The 18,540-nt window shown below is 38.1% G+C and overlaps 2 protein-coding genes across 6 annotated transcripts in view; one reads left to right on the top strand and one right to left on the bottom strand.

Annotated features, from left to right (window-relative positions):
- METTL8 (methyltransferase 8, tRNA N3-cytidine) overlaps positions 1 to 1,214 on the bottom strand; it is a 43,303-nt gene extending 42,089 nt beyond the window's left edge. For all 4 annotated transcript variants that reach the window (XR_008974126.1, XM_057423710.1, XM_057423711.1 and 1 more), the window contains exon 1: positions 1,091 to 1,214. The gene's annotated coding sequence lies outside the window, so the exon portion shown is untranslated. The remainder of the gene's footprint in view (positions 1 to 1,090) is intronic.
- DCAF17 (DDB1 and CUL4 associated factor 17) lies at positions 821 to 18,181 on the top strand. 2 transcript variants are annotated; one of them, XM_057423705.1, is made up of 14 exons: positions 821 to 1,175; positions 2,418 to 2,521; positions 3,871 to 3,961; positions 4,911 to 5,050; positions 5,816 to 5,894; positions 6,065 to 6,154; positions 8,330 to 8,437; positions 8,963 to 9,068; positions 12,018 to 12,160; positions 13,484 to 13,593; positions 13,977 to 14,064; positions 15,639 to 15,722; positions 17,107 to 17,262; positions 17,450 to 18,181. In XM_057423705.1, the coding sequence occupies exons 1-14, from the start codon at positions 1,008 to 1,010 to the stop codon at positions 17,636 to 17,638; spliced, it is 1,656 nt and encodes a 551-aa protein (XP_057279688.1). In that variant the 5' UTR covers positions 821 to 1,007; the 3' UTR covers positions 17,639 to 18,181. The 2 variants fall into 2 exon arrangements, with proteins under 2 accessions (XP_057279688.1, XP_057279689.1); XM_057423706.1 differs by lacking the exons at positions 3,871 to 3,961; positions 4,911 to 5,050.
- The last annotated feature ends 359 nt before the right edge of the window (positions 18,182 to 18,540 follow it).

An 18,540-nucleotide genomic window follows, 5' to 3' on the forward strand; every position in this document is an offset into this window, starting at 1 on the left:
CAAATCCCTTCATACACACACACACAAACAGACATGCACAAGCCCCCCAAGCCCGGATACACCCATCCAACACGGCGGCAGCCAAAGCCACTCGCTGCCGATACCACATGCGCACTGCCGCGGCTGCTGCTTGACGGAGAGCGCCGTAGGACCCTCCGCCTCCCGGCAGCCCCTCGGCCTGCAGCGCCCGGTCCCACCACTCAGCTCCGAGGCGCGAGAAATGGTTAGTCTGCAGCAGGAAGACATTAGAAGGAAGGAGATACAAGTTCCCACTTTAACTGAACTATCACTAACAAAACTTCCTGCCTTTATTTAAAACAAATGACCCGTAAAAAGCTTCCATTCACACACGCCGACGCGCACTGCCTTTAGTTCAGCCCCTCAAAGCGCAGCTCGGCCCGGGACACAGCTCCCGGTGAGCGGGCGGCTCCGCGGGTACCGGTGGGCGACCACTGCCGGCGTCTCCCACCGACCTCTGCGTAACTTCCCCTCCTGCGCCGCGGCCCCCCGCAACACCCCTATACCGCGGGGATTACGCTGCTCCCGCCCGCTAATTGCGGGCAGCCACGCACCACCCCGCAACACCGACCGGGCCCGCTCCTACTGACAGCCGCAGCCCCTGAGGGAGCCGGCCGGCTGGCTGCTGCGGGGCATGGCGGGAGATGCAGGCTGTGCGCCCACGGAAACTACAATCCCCGGCGGGCCGCGGGGAGAAGGTAACTGTGTAGGGCTGCCGCCGGGCGTTCGCCATGACTCGGCCCTGTGGTGGTGGTGGTGGTGGGAGGCACCGTGCGTACCTGACCCCGCCCCGGGACGGGACGGCGCGGCGGCAGCGGGAACCTGTCGGAAGGCCTCGGTTTGCGTCTCTGGGGAGTCGGAGAGTGAGGGGCCTTTTCCCGCTTCGCTTCACCTCTCGGCGGCTGGGCTTGGGCCCTGCACGGCTGCTCGCCTCGCCAAGAGCGAGCTACAAGTAGGGGCTTACGGCGCGCCTGCTCCGAGGCCTGGGAATGTGCCCGCAGGCAACCGCCGCCGCCGCCGGGAGGAGGAGCAGGGCCGCTCCTGGGGCTCACAACATCTGCCGCCTCCTTACCCGCAGGACCCTTGGCTTTTACGCTAGAGATGCTGGCGTCGCTCACAGAACAAACCTGGGCCTTCTCAGGCAGATAATATGTCAGGTAATGACAATGCTTTCCGATGCTGGCCGCACCCCTGCGTGTGCCGGCTGCCAGCCGGGTTGGGCTGAGCGTCGGTCAGGTGTTTGAGCAGTCCCTGGTCCACTGACTGACGCGTTTGGGAAGAAAAACGGTGCGGTTTTGCTGAAGGGTGTTATAAATACTTAAACTTATTTTATGACACTCAGACTTAGAACTGTAGATAGGACTATGCTGTGGAAAAAGTAAAGAAGCACCTGTAAATCTGATAATCGCATTAGAAGTAGCGTTTTCCATCACTTATTTCATCCACGAAAATGGCTTATTATTTAATACCCATATTAAATTCACAGTGTTTGGGGGAGCATCAGTGTTAACTCTGAATGGAGTTCTCGTGACAAAATAAGATAATCAGTAGAGGTCTTCAGGTAAACACTCCCCTAACGTGTCAGTGAAATCTCTGTTACAGGATAAAAATTAAAGCAGTTACAGAGTAAAGTGAACTCGACTTTTTAATCAAAACGATTACAATCACTGCCATGCAGTAGCTGATAGAAATGCATTGAAAGTTAATATGAGGAAGTGAGTTGGCAATTGTGTTGTGTTGAAAATAGATGTATTGGAAGTCAGCTGAAGTGTCCACTTATACAAATAGATCAATGGGCGTGCAAAGGTTATTGGAATAAAAATCAGTATGCCTGACTTACACAAATACTTTTGGTTTAATTCTTTTTGGTTTTGTAAGACTGGGACTGTTGTTAATAGTATAGAGCTTCTAATGTCTTTAATGAATGCAAGAAACTTTATGTGAGCAGTTTCAGGCACTTTTTGCAAGTAAGCACGTTTTTCTGTCTTTCACACAAAACACCAAAAGCAGAATAGAGTCAAAGGTTAAATAAATTCAATTAATTACATATGAAAGAGTCATGTACTTATTTACATTCTGAGTTTTGTCCTTGATTTTAAAAGTTGCCATTAAAGTTTAGTTGCTAGTTTTAATTTCAGTGCAGGCAAAATAATGAGAAAATATCCATTACCCATGCTGTCCATAATAGCTAATAAAAGAAGACTTTGTTTCTTTAAAAAGACAAAATTTCCCTATAAAGGTCTTCTAATTTGTTTTGAAAATACAAATCAGATTTTCCTTTATGTATTCAACAGTAAAGGTTCAATTAAAGTAAGTTATTAAGCTGCAGGAGCTAAATATTTTCTGAAAGCAAGGTTTGCTACAAAATTCGTCACTGTTCTAACCACTGTCTGTTTCAGGAAAGTACTAAATTCAAGAATGTTTGGACAACTCATTCTGCATCTCCTATTGCATATGAAAGAGGAAGAATTTACTTAGACAATTACCAGTGCTGTATTAGCAGGTAATAAATTTACGATTAGAAGTTACCCCAGGTTACAGTTTTAACATGTGGTTCTGTTTTGGACATTTTGGCAGCTTTACTCATCCAAATAGCGCCTGTGAATTGAGTGGAATTTGTGAAAAAAAAAAAAAGCCTAACCAGGAGAATAAATCTTTTTTAAATTATACTTGGGTGCCACTGTGACTTAATGTGACACCTTCTGTGAAAGAAAGTCTGACCTTCCTGATGCTGTATAGCTTCAGCTTTCAGAGCACTTTAATAAGGGTGGAAGTTTATCACTATTTTATAACTTTGCACTAAAAAGTGAAATGAACAATAGTTCTTTGTGATCTGCTAACTAGAAGCATGCTAAGAATGTATCACAAAATCAGCCTATGTAATAAGCTTGGTATTATGTCTACAAATTCTGCATTGAAGAAGTAAATTATTGTTCATGTAGAAGTATGGTGTGTGCAGTAGTTGCTGGTTTTTGTTTTTGCAGATCAGTTCTCTGATCTGATGTACTCTCCAGTTCCATGATCAGCTGCAGAGACACAGCTTAGGAGGCAGCACAGCGCAGGGCAGGGTGGAGGAGGGAGTCCTGCATACACCAGTCATTGTCCTTGCCCATCCCTTCTGTGAGGGAAGTAGCAGGGAATTGGAGAACTGCAGTGTTGAGTAAGTTGTGAACAGAACAGTTTTGAGACAGTGTCATATGGTACATAAAAGACAAATCACTGTCGCTGTAAACCACTGAAAGTTAATTAATCTATCACTTACAGCAGAGATCCAAATTTACTTAGCCATGTTTTGTTCCTACATTATTGGAATGCTTTCCAGTACTGACTTACCCTGTCTAACATCTTTCAGGTTTATCTTTGTCTCATCCTCTCCCTGAGGGGAAAAACTGTGCACAGTATGAAGCTTTTATTCTAGTAGTAGGGCTTCTTAAAACAGTATCTGTGCATGACGCCTTTGTGTTATGAAAGGCAACACTGGAAGTGCTGGAGGGGAAGGTTCCAGGCTGACTGTTAGTTTCTAGAATATGCTTTCTTTTTAATGTGTATCACTAAAGTAAGAATGTTACTGTTTGTTATTTAAAAGCAAGCAAACAAACAAATAAGACAACCTACAAACCACAAAATATAGTGAAGGTTAGCTTTTAAATATTATGTTATACTAATTATTGTTTATCAGGCCTTATTTTGAGAGCAATTTCAGGTTATATTTGCAAAGTAAAAGTAAGATGTTTAGACTTCTGACCTCCCTAAAGAGAAGACAGGATTTATGAAACTGCAAAATGCAAAATGACTTGTTTATAGAAAGTCGTTTATAAAGTAGACTAATGATTAGCAATCATTTTCCTCCAGCATTGCACAAGAGCCAAGAATACTTTATCAAAAGCCAAAGTGTTCTAAGTCAGAAAAAATAGAAGATGCTTTATTATTGGAATGCCCACTGGTAAGAATACTTTTTACTAGAGCATGGTTGTGCAAAAACCCCAAGTTAATATCTTTCAGCGAAACCTACTTAGAATAAAGTGTTCTTTCCCTGCAGAATACTCTCTCATTGCTTTTATGGAGCTAGGTCATTTAAGGTTTGCAACGTGCGCTTATTTATTTTGTCTGAATGTTTAGAGGTGTAATTTTCTGAATTTCTCAATAGTGCATTCAAATGCTTTTTTGAGAGCTTTCATGGAAGATTTTGAAGAGTGCCTTTATGCTTATGCAACTAACTCCATTAGAACATAATTGCTGTTTAAACTTTTCTTTATTTTTTAATTACCAAGGGCAGTTTGTATTCCAAGCTAAAGGTAGTTCTAGTTTTTACCAGCTCTGTTGACACAGAAAGCCCAGCAGATATACTGGAGACCCATTGAAGCAACTCTGCCCAAAAGCTGTTCTGCTGTTTCTAGCTAATAGGTTATATAATTTCCCTCCTCCTTGAGGAAGTTTTCTCTTATCCAGTGTTCACAGAGCTTATGAATATTATTCCCATCCTGGAGTTGCCTGAGAAAAAAAGCACTATGAAGAATACCATACTTAGCAGTTACAGTTGAGTTACCACTGAATGTCTTATGCTTTAATACTTGAACAGTTGTCTCTTGAAGACTGGTAGCAGTTAGATCAATAAGCATTTACATGTCATTCTTGCAAGGCAAGGACATTTTAAAGGGTGTCTTTTCCAGAAAAGGTAACTGCCTTGCAAAAAGTATGACAACAGATTAAGTGATAGCCAGATAACTATTTGGCACAGACATGAGCTTAGAGATCCTGATGTGATTTAACAGGCAGCTTTCTGCCTTTAGTTTTTGAGGAATGTGTATTAATTTTTGTTTTCTTCATACTATGTCAAAATGTTATGTATCTTCCTGGTACAAACTTTTTTCTGGTAACCTTTTCTTATGTAGGGGGAAATGCTACCAAGTCTGTCGGACTATAAGTCTTCCCTGATAGTCTTGACAGTACAGAATTGGCTTCTACGTCTCTCTGCTGATAGTGGAGAAGTACTGGAAAAAATATACCTAACGGGTTCCTGTTGCAAGTTCAGGTATTAAACATTGACTAGGCTTTATATAATTGACAATCATTAGTACTGTACTGAAGAAAGAGAATCATATTTATTTTAGGACTATCCTATGGCTGACTTCAGGTTGCTAGTCTAGCACACTACCTGGAGTACTGTTCCTGCATGCTGTTTTCTGTAGAGGAGTTTCAGCAGCTTAAGTATTCTGCTCTCAAATTTAGTATCAAGTTTCACAAAAGCCACACAATCTAGGCTACTCTTGGCTTTTCTCTTCCAATTTTACAGTATTTAATATTGGAATAGCAACATACCAGGAGAGGATCTTTAAGAGCTGCAGAAAGAACTTCGTAAAATATAAGAAACACACATTTAAAATTTAAGCCATTTTTAACTTGCGGGCATCTTTCTCCATAGGGTAGCCATTTTCTTCTTTAAAAGCTGAGCGGTTACTGCTTATGGTAAACTGCGTCTTTTTTTCAGTTCTCAGAAGGAATGATTTTCTTTAGAGTGAAGGATAAGAAAGCAGTGATTGATGAAGGGAAGGAGAAAAATTAAGATAGTGAATGTTCATAGTATCAGATTTTTTCTCACCATTCTGTATGAAATAAGCCATTCCTAGTTCCATGCGTTTTGCATTGTTGCAAACATCACACATCTCAGGCACCCTTCCCAGTTTGCCTGGACACAGGGGTTTGCCTAGTTACAGTAGCTTATATTTTATGTGAAATAATGTACTTATTATTAAATGATTTTAAAATTATTAAGAGAGGCTCTTATTGTCACAAGCAGGTATCTGAGCTGGGATATTCCTCAAGAGCTGATGGTTGTAAAGTCAGCTCAGAATAAGCTCCCTGCAGCAGCACGGCAGGTAAGTTTGTTGAAAAACTCTGTCATTCCTAAATTTTTGCAAAATTGATCAAAAAACATCTGCAAGGACAAAGATGAAGACATTATGCTTTGTTTTATGGTAAAAGATGAAGGTGTCCTACCATTAATAAGTACCTGAAGTATGATAATTATATTGTTGTTTTTTCCCAGGCAGGTATCCAGCAGTCTGTATTGTTCTATCTTGCTGTATTCCAAGTTTTGCCTCTGTCATTCATTGGAATGCTAGAAATAAACAAAAAGGTAAGTTAATTCCTCTATTATGATATAATGTATAATATATAATAGGATATAATCGTGACCTGTACTGTAGTCATTTGAGAGGCATAGTTTAGGCAATTGCCACCAAATTTCAGAAATCATAGTTAACAGCTTATAAAAGCATAGTGCCGTGAAACATTAATTAGCAGTAACATTGGGTTTAGGTCTCATAGGGGCGTTGGGGGGAAGATTCTTAACTTGAGTGACCAGAAGAGAAAATACTTACACATTCTATCGGGTTATTCTTTTTATATATAGGAAGACTTCACCCTTTACTTACAGCAGTCATAAGAATCAGGGAATCCTAAAGTCTACAGACTCACCTCTTTAAAGGAAGATAGATGGGCCTCTGACCCACTACTAGTAATAGTCTGAATTCAGTGTGCAGTTATAAATGTTTCAGACTTGTATTATCATTGATGCTGAATGGCAAAATGTAAATACGTGTCTTGCTTTATCAGACAAGAATGAACAACCTTTCTGAGGCTGGTTTGTGACCTGTAAGTAAGGGTGGATGTATCAGGAAATCTCAAGCCAGATGGCAAGTTTTACCATTCTGTCAAGAGAGCTCTGGATACAGCTTACAAATGGAATAGTGCAAACATGGAAACTGTCTTCAAAGCTCTGTGACCCAAGTCTTATTTGGGGTCTAGAGCTATTACTGGGTTTTGGCTGGTGCTGGGGTGGGTTGAGGCTGTAATTGAGACTAGGCTGGCAAGTGAAGGAGTGGGTTAAACATTTTTCATTTGGGCCCATGGAAGTTTAGGGACACTCTATTGTTCTGTTCAAAGTTAGTATTTAGGAGTGGAAAAAATGTTACCAGTATCAAAGGTATTCTCAGTCTGGTTAGGAATGGCATGCCACATTCATCATGGGCATAACAAGTGAAGCATCTACACATCTACTTCCTCAGTTGGGCCTGTACGGAGTACTTATCAGAGTAATTGTTACAGCTAGGAATAATATCAGGATAGAGTTTGGGATTTGAGAATATACCCTGCAGAGGAAGCAACCAGTGAATACAATGCCAAGCCTGATACAGATCAGTGGAATGTTAGTTAGGCTGAGGGTTAATGTTTGAGACTGCAGAATGCACCTAATGCATCAGCTTTACTGAGATGGTACACCACAATAAATTCTGAGTTCAGACTAGGTAAGGTCTCAAGTTTAGAGTTGCAAGATTATCAAGAGTTTGTTTCTGGAAGACACTGGGACCTAAGCTAACAAGTGTACTGAGGAGCCATACGACTAAGTGAAAGGCAGGATCTCAGGAGTGAGGTTGTCTTTTGGGACCAAACTGATCACAAGACCATTGATAGTGTTAGGACTTAGAAGTATTATATCTTTAGGGTGATGGTTTTTTGGTGTTTTGTTTTTTTGTTTTGTTTGTTTCGGGTTTTTTATTTGTTTTAACTCTGTTCTAAGAGTTTTTGACATAGTGATTCAGAGTAAAGAAATGAAAACTAAATTTCCAAGCATCTCTATTAAAAAAAAAACAACAAAAACCCCAAAACCCCAAACTGAACTTCACATGTTGTTATTCATTAAATATTCAGAATTGGTTTGTTGAATTTCAGTGGAGATGTGTTAAGCAGCGGCACAAATGAATACTGCATAATTATTAAAAGGAGTATGTCGCTTTTCATGTATGTGTCTAATTTGGATTCAGAGAGGATCCTGTGCTCTGTGACAGCTGGATACTGGGGTTTTAGTACAGCTGTACACAGTCATAGAGCCGTGATTGACTAGTATCTTACCCAGGTGATGATGAAAGAATGAAAGATCCGAAATCGATACTTTTAGATTGAGTTGTTTGCTTTGCTAGCATTCCTGTGGGATGCTGCGTAATATAGTCTATTCATATATGATAATAACTGGGTAACATGATATGAAGATATACTAGAATTGATTAGAGAATTAATTTGCTTCCAGAATGTGGCTAGTCTTACTCCAGGTGTTACTACAGTGCAAACTATTACAGGAACTCAGCAGAGCACCCGAGTTACAGAACACTTCATGAGCTAAAACACTGCTCATAAGGTTTGGTCAGAATAAAAAAAGAAATTGATTGCAAAATTTCATATTAAGTATTTTCATTGTCTCTCAATTATTTTTTCCCTAATAGAATCTTTTTCTCTTCCTTTTTTTTTTGTCCAGATATTTGGTAATAGTGTGACGGATGTTGCTGTTTCTAATGGAATACTGATTGTAATGCATAGCATGGGTCTGGTCAGGCTCTATAACTTCCAGGCCATCTTGGAACAGGTAATGAAATATGAAATCTTTCATATAGTCGTGTTATTTTTGGTCAACAAATAAATATTCATGTAACACCACGTGGGAATGTGTCAAAAGGATAGAGTTCTTGGCTGAGTCTATTTACAGTAGGAAGATTTGAAAGGGTACACCATCAGAAAATTCTACCCGCACCAGTTACAAGTGGCTAAACATAAGAGATACAGGTTCATACAGGCACTTCAGCACATACAGAGAGGAGCTATGTAAATGCTAGATCAGGGTGTACTGCTCTGTACACACCTAGTCTGTAGTTATAGGTGAGTGTTAAGGCTAGAAAATGATGGGCATGGAAGGTTGTTTGATCTGAAACAGAACTGCAGTGAGACTTTTGAGTTTATTTTCTTCCAACCAAAAATCAAATGTTAATTCAAAAGTAAGACATAAAGCAGTATTTAACAAGATCAAGAATGCAGTAGTAACAGAGTAGTAAAACTAAATGGCAAGTAAGTAAACCTTAATAAAACTAAAATGTTTTGATTTTTGTTTGTTTAGTTCATGGAACAGCCGTTTGATCTGGGACATGAATTCAACTGGAATGGTCAAGTGGGAGTTGTAGGAAAGTATCCATTTGGTCTTCCATGTAATGTTAAAATAACAGGTATTTACTATCTTTGTATTATCTTGGCTGGTGGCTTTTATGGATTAATTATTACTTATTTCACACCTAGAAAAAACATTACAATTACTCTACTCATTGTGAGTGTATCTGTAGCTGTATTTCTGGGTTTATGTGTTATTAGAAATGTACTTTGCTTGACTTCTAATTACAAGACTTAATTACGTAGGATTTAACTAGAAAATTAGCACAGCAACTAAGCTATTTGAAAAACTTCATAAACGATGCTTGAAGTGGAAATTTCTATCAAGAACAGTTGTGCCTCAGGACCAAGGACAAGAGGAAATGCTAGGACTGGTGTTAGTAGCACTCAGAAACAATATATGGTATGTAAGCAGAGTATGTAAGAACATTTAATCCGACCAGCAGAGGGAATTCAAGGAGCCTGAATACGATTTGTCTTAGTTGCATTTTGATAATTCTGAGTTGTCAGAAATGTGCCATTTTCAATAAAATTAATTACTGAGGAGAGAACAAAGTAAGTATTGAAAACAATTCTTATGCCTCAAATCAGTAACTATCAAATGTTCTGATTTATGTAATGACTTTAATTTCTCTGAAACCAAGCAATCATTTCTGTTAGTGCATTTGAGATTAAAATTTGGTGCTAAGAATCTTAATGACCAAAGACTGAGACTTTCTTTGAAACTTTTTTTTTTCAACTTACTTCCAAAAAAAAGAAAAAAGTAGGTTTCACCAGTAGCAAGTAGTGCTTTTGTTTCTTTAACTTTGAATGTTTCTGTAGTAAATGGTTTTTACGGGGGACTGTCCACTTAAAACATTCTTTTGATCATTCTGTCTGCAAACAACATCAGATAATAACAGTCAAACCAGACCAGATTAACGTAAACCTGAGGAAATACACAAAGATAAAATACAGATATACATAAAGAGGTCTTTCAGTTATAATGCAGTGTTTTATCAAAACAAAGTAATAGGCTGCTATAATTGATGTGTCAGGTTCTGGAAAGGGAAATTTCTCCTCATTTTCCTCTCTGTCTCGGTCTGCAAAACCACAATTTAATGTTAGGGGCCCTGTGGAAAACATGCTGTGGGAGCTTAATAGGAAACCTAGACCAGATTTGCTCTCATGTCTTACAGATCATTGTATTTTTAGTTTTGAGATCTAAAACCAAGGTACTGGAAAAAACATTTCTGATCTTGAATCATATTCAAGAATTTGTAGTTAGGAAGTTTTGAATTCATGACAGACATTTGGCATGGCTGCTCTTTGCAGATAGTTACATTCCTGTGGTTTTTGAGCTGTTTTAAGAATGCAATGGCTGACTGACTGTTCAGTGTAATGTAACGTTTCAGTGAGTGAGATTTTAACAGTTTCAGAGTTTGAACTTTGATTTGAGGATGTCATAAAAACAGAAAGTAAGATGCTTTGCCGAGATCTTCTCTTTTTTTTATGTTTAGCACAAATACTTGTTAATGCTGCCAGGAACAGCTTTATGGCTTTATGTTTAGATGAGGCTGGAGAGTTTTTAAGGAAGTGGACAAAGAAGCTCAACTGGAGACTGGAAACAGGCAATGCTAGAGAAAGGACTTACAAGCAATTAGAACAGGGAGTGTTGAGCAACAGTAAGTAACACATAGCAGGAAAGAGGGAATTGAAGCGGCGAAGTCATGCTATCACAGTGGTTTATGTGGCTGTGAATTTGCAAGTCTTTGCCAAATGAACATAAAAAGAAAATCATATTTAGCAGCAGCCTGCACTGCTTAGGACTGAGTTATTATTGAAATGCATTTAAATCTATCATTTAGTCTACCTGCCAGAATTTTTGAGGGGCCTTGCTCTATATGCTTTATTTAAAAAGTCAATAGGATAAGATGTTAACAAATTTTATTGACCCATTTTTCATTAGGTCTGCTTATGCTTGCTTCTTCAGCATTCTGTACATTTGCAGCAGATTCCTCAGTTTTTTATAACCTGTACTTTGTATATCTTGCACGGAATCTCCCATTTCCTGTGTGTTAGTCCCAAAGATGACTGGAAGACAGCCACTTTCCAGCTTAGGAAGGACTTAATTTCCATAGGCAGTGAACTAATTTCTTTCAATTTAAATGGCTAAGTCGTTGTTAACATGAATGAAGGAAAAACAGAGAAGCACTCTGTAAATGTAATTTCTGATGTCATGTGTCATTGGCTAGCACCAGTGGCTAGGATCTGGATGATTATCTAGACTAAGCAGGACAAGAACAAGTCAAATTTTGGGTGAGACCTTTGGGACACAAAAGTCCAGATAAGAACCTTGTTTTCTTCACAGCAGTTCAGCTTGGGTTTTTATATTCTGCCTATTTAAATGCCTGTTGCAACTGCAGGTTTTCTTCACATTTTACCAATTTATTTTTTTTTCCCTAGCACTTCTCTGTAGTGTTAGAACAAGGTGATCTTCAGTTTAAAATTGATTTAGTCGTAGCTGCTGTAGAAATTGCTGTTATTTAGCTAGTTGGTAGAAGTTGTAAAGCTCCATGTGGTCCACTTCGTTCAAAGATGCTTCTCTCACTTAGTACACAGAAGACTTGTAAGAGTGGCATATTATGTCTGTATAATTTATCCCAACTGATCTGAAGGGAAAACCGGATACCTTTTGCCATTAATTACAAAAATTCCTAGATTTATATTGATTTTATTGATTTTTATGAACTCGGCTACAGATTGCACTCTTTGTGGTCCACACTATTTTGTTGTATTATGGAAGATTACTGCCTTCTCAGACCTCCATGCTGAACTGCAGATGTATGCCTGCGTGCTAGGTGAGGTAGCATAGCTGGTTCTAGAAAAAAGGCCACAGCCAATGTATTTCCAAGAGTCTTCAAAAGTTCTGAAGAATTAATTGCTTTATCGGCATTTAGAATTGTAAGGATCAATGAAATTATGATTGTTCTACTACTAATGGTGTTAACATTACCAAATATTTGCAGATATCCCACCTTTGCTATTTGAAGCATCTTCTCTGGAGAATGCATTTCAAATTGGAGGTTACCCTTGGCATTATATCATCACACCTAACAAGAAAAAGCATAAAGGAGTCTTCCATATTTGTTCTCTGAAAGACAATACTTTGGTAATATGTTCAGATAGCACCTTCTCTCAAATGTATGTGTATCACATTTGTCTTCATGTCTTCTGAGTAGTGCTTGAGACAACAATGCCCTTGTTTTCCAGTATGGTGCTCTCATAGGGATCACCCCACAGTGTTGCATCTACTGTCCAGTGGAGTCGTGTGTAAAATGTTATCTTCTCAATTATTAGTGCCTCTGATATTTCATTCATTCCAGTATAATCTTAGCACTATTCTCTGCTTAGAAGTTAAGGCTAAAGCAAAATCTCAATACCTGATTCCTTGCATGGTAACCTCTTAACGCACTTCTGACTAGTCAGCCTACAAATGGCATGACTAAAGAACCATTTTAAGAAATTGCAGAATAAGTTTCTGTAATATTTGTAGTTTATCCCTGATTTGTACCTTCTCTCCCTTCCTAGAAAGGTTTTATTACCCAGTTTAATCCAGCATTCCTATTATTTGTGTTTATGTACTATTTGCATATATTCTTTCGTGTGAGCTCTCCATCACAGTTTTTATTTGGGATCTGGATATGACCTGAAGATACTTCTGTAACACAAGCAGCTTCTAGGCCTGTTAGTTCAGGGTTCTTCACTAAAAAAATTCTCATCTGTAAATGTCCTCATCTCTTTTGCTAGCCTGACCAAATCAATGATCTCTTATTTTCAAAACAGATCTTTCATAACAATAGCTGAAGATCAATTTTGATTCAGAGGGGCTTGTACAATCCTTTCTTGCCTAGCATTTTTCTGTGCGGGTTCATACATTTGAAAATTTGAATGATCAAGGTCAGCTAAATTTAACAACAAAAATCCACTGCCAAAATCCAAAGATTTTGATCAGCTTGCAGCTGAAATCCCAAGCTGTTCAAGGTTTATATGCTCCACAGATAATTTGTACAAAAGAGGCTGAGCCTGAGGTTTGAAGCTCAAGTCAAACCTTGTGCTAATGCTTTCCCTTGTTTTGACGTATCTCATGTCTTCGACACTCATGTTGATGGACATGTTGAAGTGTTTGCAGAGTGTACGCTAAATCTTGATTTTGTTTAGTTTCAGGAGAGGTAGGACACATATAGCTGTGGTACAAGGTTATTGCTTATTGCAAATGAAAGTTGAAACTGTTCCATGGAATATCTTGAGACTTGGAACCAACTCTGTTGTTGTTGTTATTACTGTTATTCCACTGGCATCCTTTCTGGTCATGATTAGGAGCATTACTTAAAAACCTTCAGAAGTATGTGGATAGGAGCTCAGTGTTTCCTCTTTAATTAGATCTTTGAGACTTTCAAAATACTAATATTCGAGCTTTCCCTTCCTTCTTCAGGCAAAAAATGGCATCCAGGATATGAAATGCTGTTCACTGGAACCTGACTGGATATATTTCCATCCAGATATGTCAGGTAGAATAATCCACGTGGGACCAAATTTGGTAAAGTACGAGCTGTTTTTTCTCAGATCTTATTTTACTAGAGGAGAAATTGTGTAACTGCATAAATTCATTAGTTTGAAAATTTGCAGGCCAAAAGACTCATCAAGCCCTAGAAACTGTAGAATTTATTAATCTGTCAGAATCAGAAGTTCTGGTAGAAACATGCAGATTTCTGCACATGAATATGGTCAATGGCAGGCAACACTAGATTTTGTTATGAAAAATGATCAAGGACCACTCTTAAAATTTTACTGATAAATTAAAAAATAATTTATTTCCATTTCAGTTATTTCTGATGTTTTAATATACCTGTTTTTTTAAATTATAGAAGTGTTATAGGTGGATTATAATAATGACTTATTTTGTAATTTCTGGGGTTTTTTTGTAGGGTCTTGAAGCTTAAAGAAGTTAAAAATAATACAAATCAGATGGAGATTACAGAAGATTTTACAGTTATGGCCAACAGAGAAAACTGTGTGAGTTTAGAGTCTGAGATCACCATGTATGATTTTGAGCGATCCACAGGGGATTTGTGTATGTGATTAACCACTGTGGTCTATGTTTAACTCAAAGTTTATTGAAGGACTTTAAGCTGAATGGAAAAAAAATCTGAAAGCAGAAACACTTTCAGGATGGCTTTCTGAAACCTCCAGTCTTTTCTTTAGTTTTCAGTATCCTTCATTGTGTGTAGTATAGTCATGTATCATTGACATAAAACATACTTCCGTGTACTTGAAAGATACTGACAGCTTTCCTTCAAAAGAAGGTGCCACCAAGTGATAGTTGTGTGAATCTCCGATGCTTGGGTAAATCGATCATGCAAATGCTATAAATGTTTAAAGTCTCGTAACTTATGGGTAAGTCTCCATAAGACAACAAGGACAATACACTGCTTCCAAAAGTCTGTTTCTTTTCCTGGCCAAACACATCTGTCACTCCCGTGTGATGGATTTGGCATTCATCTAACCCTTGGTGAGCTGAATCAATGCACTAAAATAACAGAATAATAACCTAGTGGAAAAGGTAAGTACTTTCTTGCTTGCTTGTTGTGTTGAACTGGAGCTGGAACAGAATTGAATCATCAGTGTATGAGAAGAGTGCAGAAAGGTAGAACCGAGTGGCAAGGGTATGATTTAAGCTTCCTAATAGAAATGAGCTGTTAAATCACCCAGATTGTTTCCTGAAATCTTTTGTGATAGAAAATCACAAAGACAATCTAAATGTCAAAAAGGTTAAAGAGCATACTCAAGAAGAGTTTTTGGCAGTGCATGGAACTGTAATATTGCTTCAGCACACAATGTCTTGTCTTACATAAAAGCAAGTTTTGATAGTTTGAGTACTTAAAGTCCCTGGAAGTTAGCGGTACTAATTTTGAAGCTTCTGCAGAAAAAAGCTTGTGTATTAACAATCTGCACTGTACTAAGGAATGAAACTTCCACTGAATTCGGAAACTATAAGCTTTGTCATCTACGTATGGGGTTGTAGGGTTTCTTTAGATAACTTCTGTTGCGATAAGAGCAAAGAAATAACAAGTACTAATCCTGCCTGTGCTGTGCCTTTTCTTTTTTGACTTCTGTTAAGACTTTGATACCCCAATTTTGAATGTTTTTGCTGTTACTGAAGCCCAGTGGAAGCACCTGCGATGGTTTAAGATGCTACTTTCCCCATCTTCTGGAAGTAAAAGTTTTAGAAACAGATTGGTGATGACTTAGCTGTCAATTGTCGCTCCAGCTCTTTGGCTGCAGATACTTCTGTTCTGAAAATTATAGTAGCTGAGAACCTTTGCCACCTTTATACGGGACTGAGAACCTTTGAATATGAGTAAATATAAATGTAAATGATACCTCAATGAAAGCTCCAGAGTTCATGAACCCTCATGAAGAAGAGATAGCAGCATTAGAGCCATGCATAGCTAATGAGTAAAACAAGACTGGAGAGATTAAAACAAGGTCAGGAAGCAAAAGATGTGAAGTAGATACATTGTCAAATAGATAGGGAAAAACTAAAATGATTCAAAGTCTAGAGCCACTTTTTTTCTTTTTCTCCAAAGGTAAATAACACTATTACTGTAACAGCTTCTGGTCGAGTGGTGAAAAAGCGTTTTAACCTGCTGGATGATGACCCAGAACAAGAGGTAACTGATATAGTGAGTCAGAGCAGTTTATGGATTAAGAAGTTTAGCTAGACAGAAGTCATTCTTACTTCAGGTGCAGTGGCTGTAACCATTAGATGTGTTAATCTTTTGAGTTCTTTATTCCTCCGTCTTTGTGACTGTCTTTGTCTTCTTAACTTCTAATAACTTATTTTCCCTTCTCTGTCATCTTTTCTCCTTGGTTGACATTTGTGCTTTGGCATCAGTTTTTAAGAACTGATCTTATGCCCCATGATACTGTCATAACTCCATGCAACTTCTGTGGCATAGAAATGATATATTAGTGTGATGAACTTACTTCTTCAAACATTTCTTTTAAATATTCCTTTTAAAGCACTTTATGAAAAGAAAGTATTTCTGTTTCTTCTCTGCTTTAGGTTCCTCTAGTCTTTGATATAATATCTCTAAATTATGTTTTTCTCTCCCAGTTACTTTGGTTGGATTTCGGGATAAGGTATTTAACATTTTAAGTAACTGCTTCTTGAGTGAAAATACTATATGTGTTGGTGCTGAGTCTTCAAGAGGTTATGAAGAATATTTTGTAGCTATCTAGAGCTGGAGCTGTAATTGACATAAGCACAACAGTTAAAATTTATTCATTTCTGGCAGTCACTTTTTTCTTAAGAAATAGATTTTACTATGGTAAAAATACAGGACAGTCCAATATAACCCTTAAGATTTGCAATTCATTTCTATCTACTTTTTTTTTTTAAAAACATAATAAAAATTAGAGTCTGCACTCTTATTTTTTCCCTACTGCTACACTTTGTGATTCCAATAGATATTTTTTTGTTACAGAAGAAAACAATTGGCTTGAGTTTAAAGAGTGTATTATGAGGTTTATGACAGTGAGATAGAGGCAATTAAGGCAATTCAGTCTTCACCTTTTGATCTCAGTTATTCACTGCCGTGTACTCTGTGGAGCGAGAGAGTTCCAAGAAGAGCAAACAGGTGGTCATGTGAATGGAATTACCTAAGATCCCTATCCCCTCAAAACCAGTCACAGTTTTAAGCTATGCTGTCTCTGTCTGCTTCAAAAGAGGGCATGGAGTTTAAATGTTTCTTCTGCCACTTTCAAAGGACTCTTTTTTTCTATTTCCTGTATGATATATATAAAATACTTGCACATCAGGATTTTTCTTCTAGGATCACTTTCTCCTCTCCTGTCTTAAGGAATTTTGCTGAATTACGTTAGATAACTCATGTTGGGAAAGATGTCTGTTGGATATCAGGCTGGCAAAGTTTTCTTTATCAGACCAGAAGACTTAACATTTTTTCCAATTCTGCTTCCACCTGAAAGAATAAGAGCTATGTAATTTAGGTGAATTTGTTTGATTTGTAAACTTGAGGTTTTGTTTTTTCTAAGACATTCAAAATTGTGGACTATGAAGATGAATTGGATTTATTATCCATTGTGGCAGTTACTCAGATAGGAGCTGATGGCAGAGCACACCTCGACTTTCATTGTAATGAACGTGGGATTCGACTTAAGAGTATTCCATTACTGGAGTCCTGGGATGTGGTGAGAATTCCTGTCTTTTATGTTAACACTTCTCTAGACCCATTTACTTACCAATTCCTGTGTGATCGTTACATATGTTTTTGTTCCCCAAGGGAAAAGGAATAATGGTGTGAGTATAGCGAGTTCTGGAAACAGAGACTGAAGACTTGTTGTTGTTGTTGTTGTTGTTGTTTGTTTCTCATTTCAGACTTACAGTCATGAGGTTTACTTTGACAAGGACCTTGTCCTGCATATAGAACAGAAGCCTAACAGGAGGTTCAGTTGTTACGTTTACCAAATGGTCTGCAGTACTGCAGAAGATGATGAATGTTCAAGCCATGAAAAAACAGAAAAGGTGTTTTGTAAAAAAGAAGGGAGAATTTTTGAATATATTTAAGCCATGAACAACGACAGAGACTTCAATTTGGATGTTATTTAAGGACTTCATACATCTGAAGTAGTCAACTACTGTTTTTAAGGCAGGATTTAATCTTAACATTTTGTACTACTGCATAAAGTTTTGTTTCTTTTTTCCCCTGTAATATTCATTGCACACTTGTCCATAGTCCATGGTGCTTTTCAGTTCATCATTAATGCTAGATGCAGCATTTATTGCTTCTCTTCAACAACTGGACCGAAATACTGGATATCAAGGAAAGATGCGGACTTACAGATCATCTGCCATCTGCAGCACTCTGTCTTACGAAGTTTCACCTATGCCACTTTTAATACAGACTGTTAATTAAACAAAGTATGTAGAACTGTATAGGATAAGTTTTATATGTAGTATGAAAATGGCAGTTACCATTAATCAGCTTAGACAAATTTCTTCTGTTGGTTTTGTGTGAGAAATAAAATCAGTTAACTTTTCTGGTTACATTTGGTTTTGTCTAAAGAGAAGTATTAATAAATTATGTATTGTTACTGCCTTTTTTATATATATCTTTGTTTCTATATTTGTATATATATATGTAACACCAAGCGATTCTCTGTTTTATCCTGTGTCAAGGCTCAGTTGTTCAGTATGAGACAAAGCTACCACATGTCCAGCCTGATCATTATGTGAAGCCTGTCACATGGGATGCATGAGGGTTCCATGTGGTATATTCAGATTCTGCAGAATGCAAGCTTTCATTTTAAATTAAAAAAAAAACCAAAACAAAAAACAACACAACAACAAAATCCAGGCTGTAGACTTCATGGTTGTAAAGTGTTTCCAAGTGCAAGACAAGAACGGGCTGAGAAGAGCAGCTCTTGGAGGGATGACCAACGGCCTATTTCTTATTACCATCACCATTG

The sequence above is a fragment of the Pezoporus wallicus genome, unplaced genomic scaffold (genome assembly GCF_028554395.1).
Source record: "Pezoporus wallicus isolate ANWC-B61680 ecotype Strahan unplaced genomic scaffold, APGP_CSIRO_Pwel_v1 contig_1181, whole genome shotgun sequence".
In the NCBI taxonomy this organism is placed as follows: domain Eukaryota; kingdom Metazoa; phylum Chordata; class Aves; order Psittaciformes; family Psittacidae; genus Pezoporus; species Pezoporus wallicus.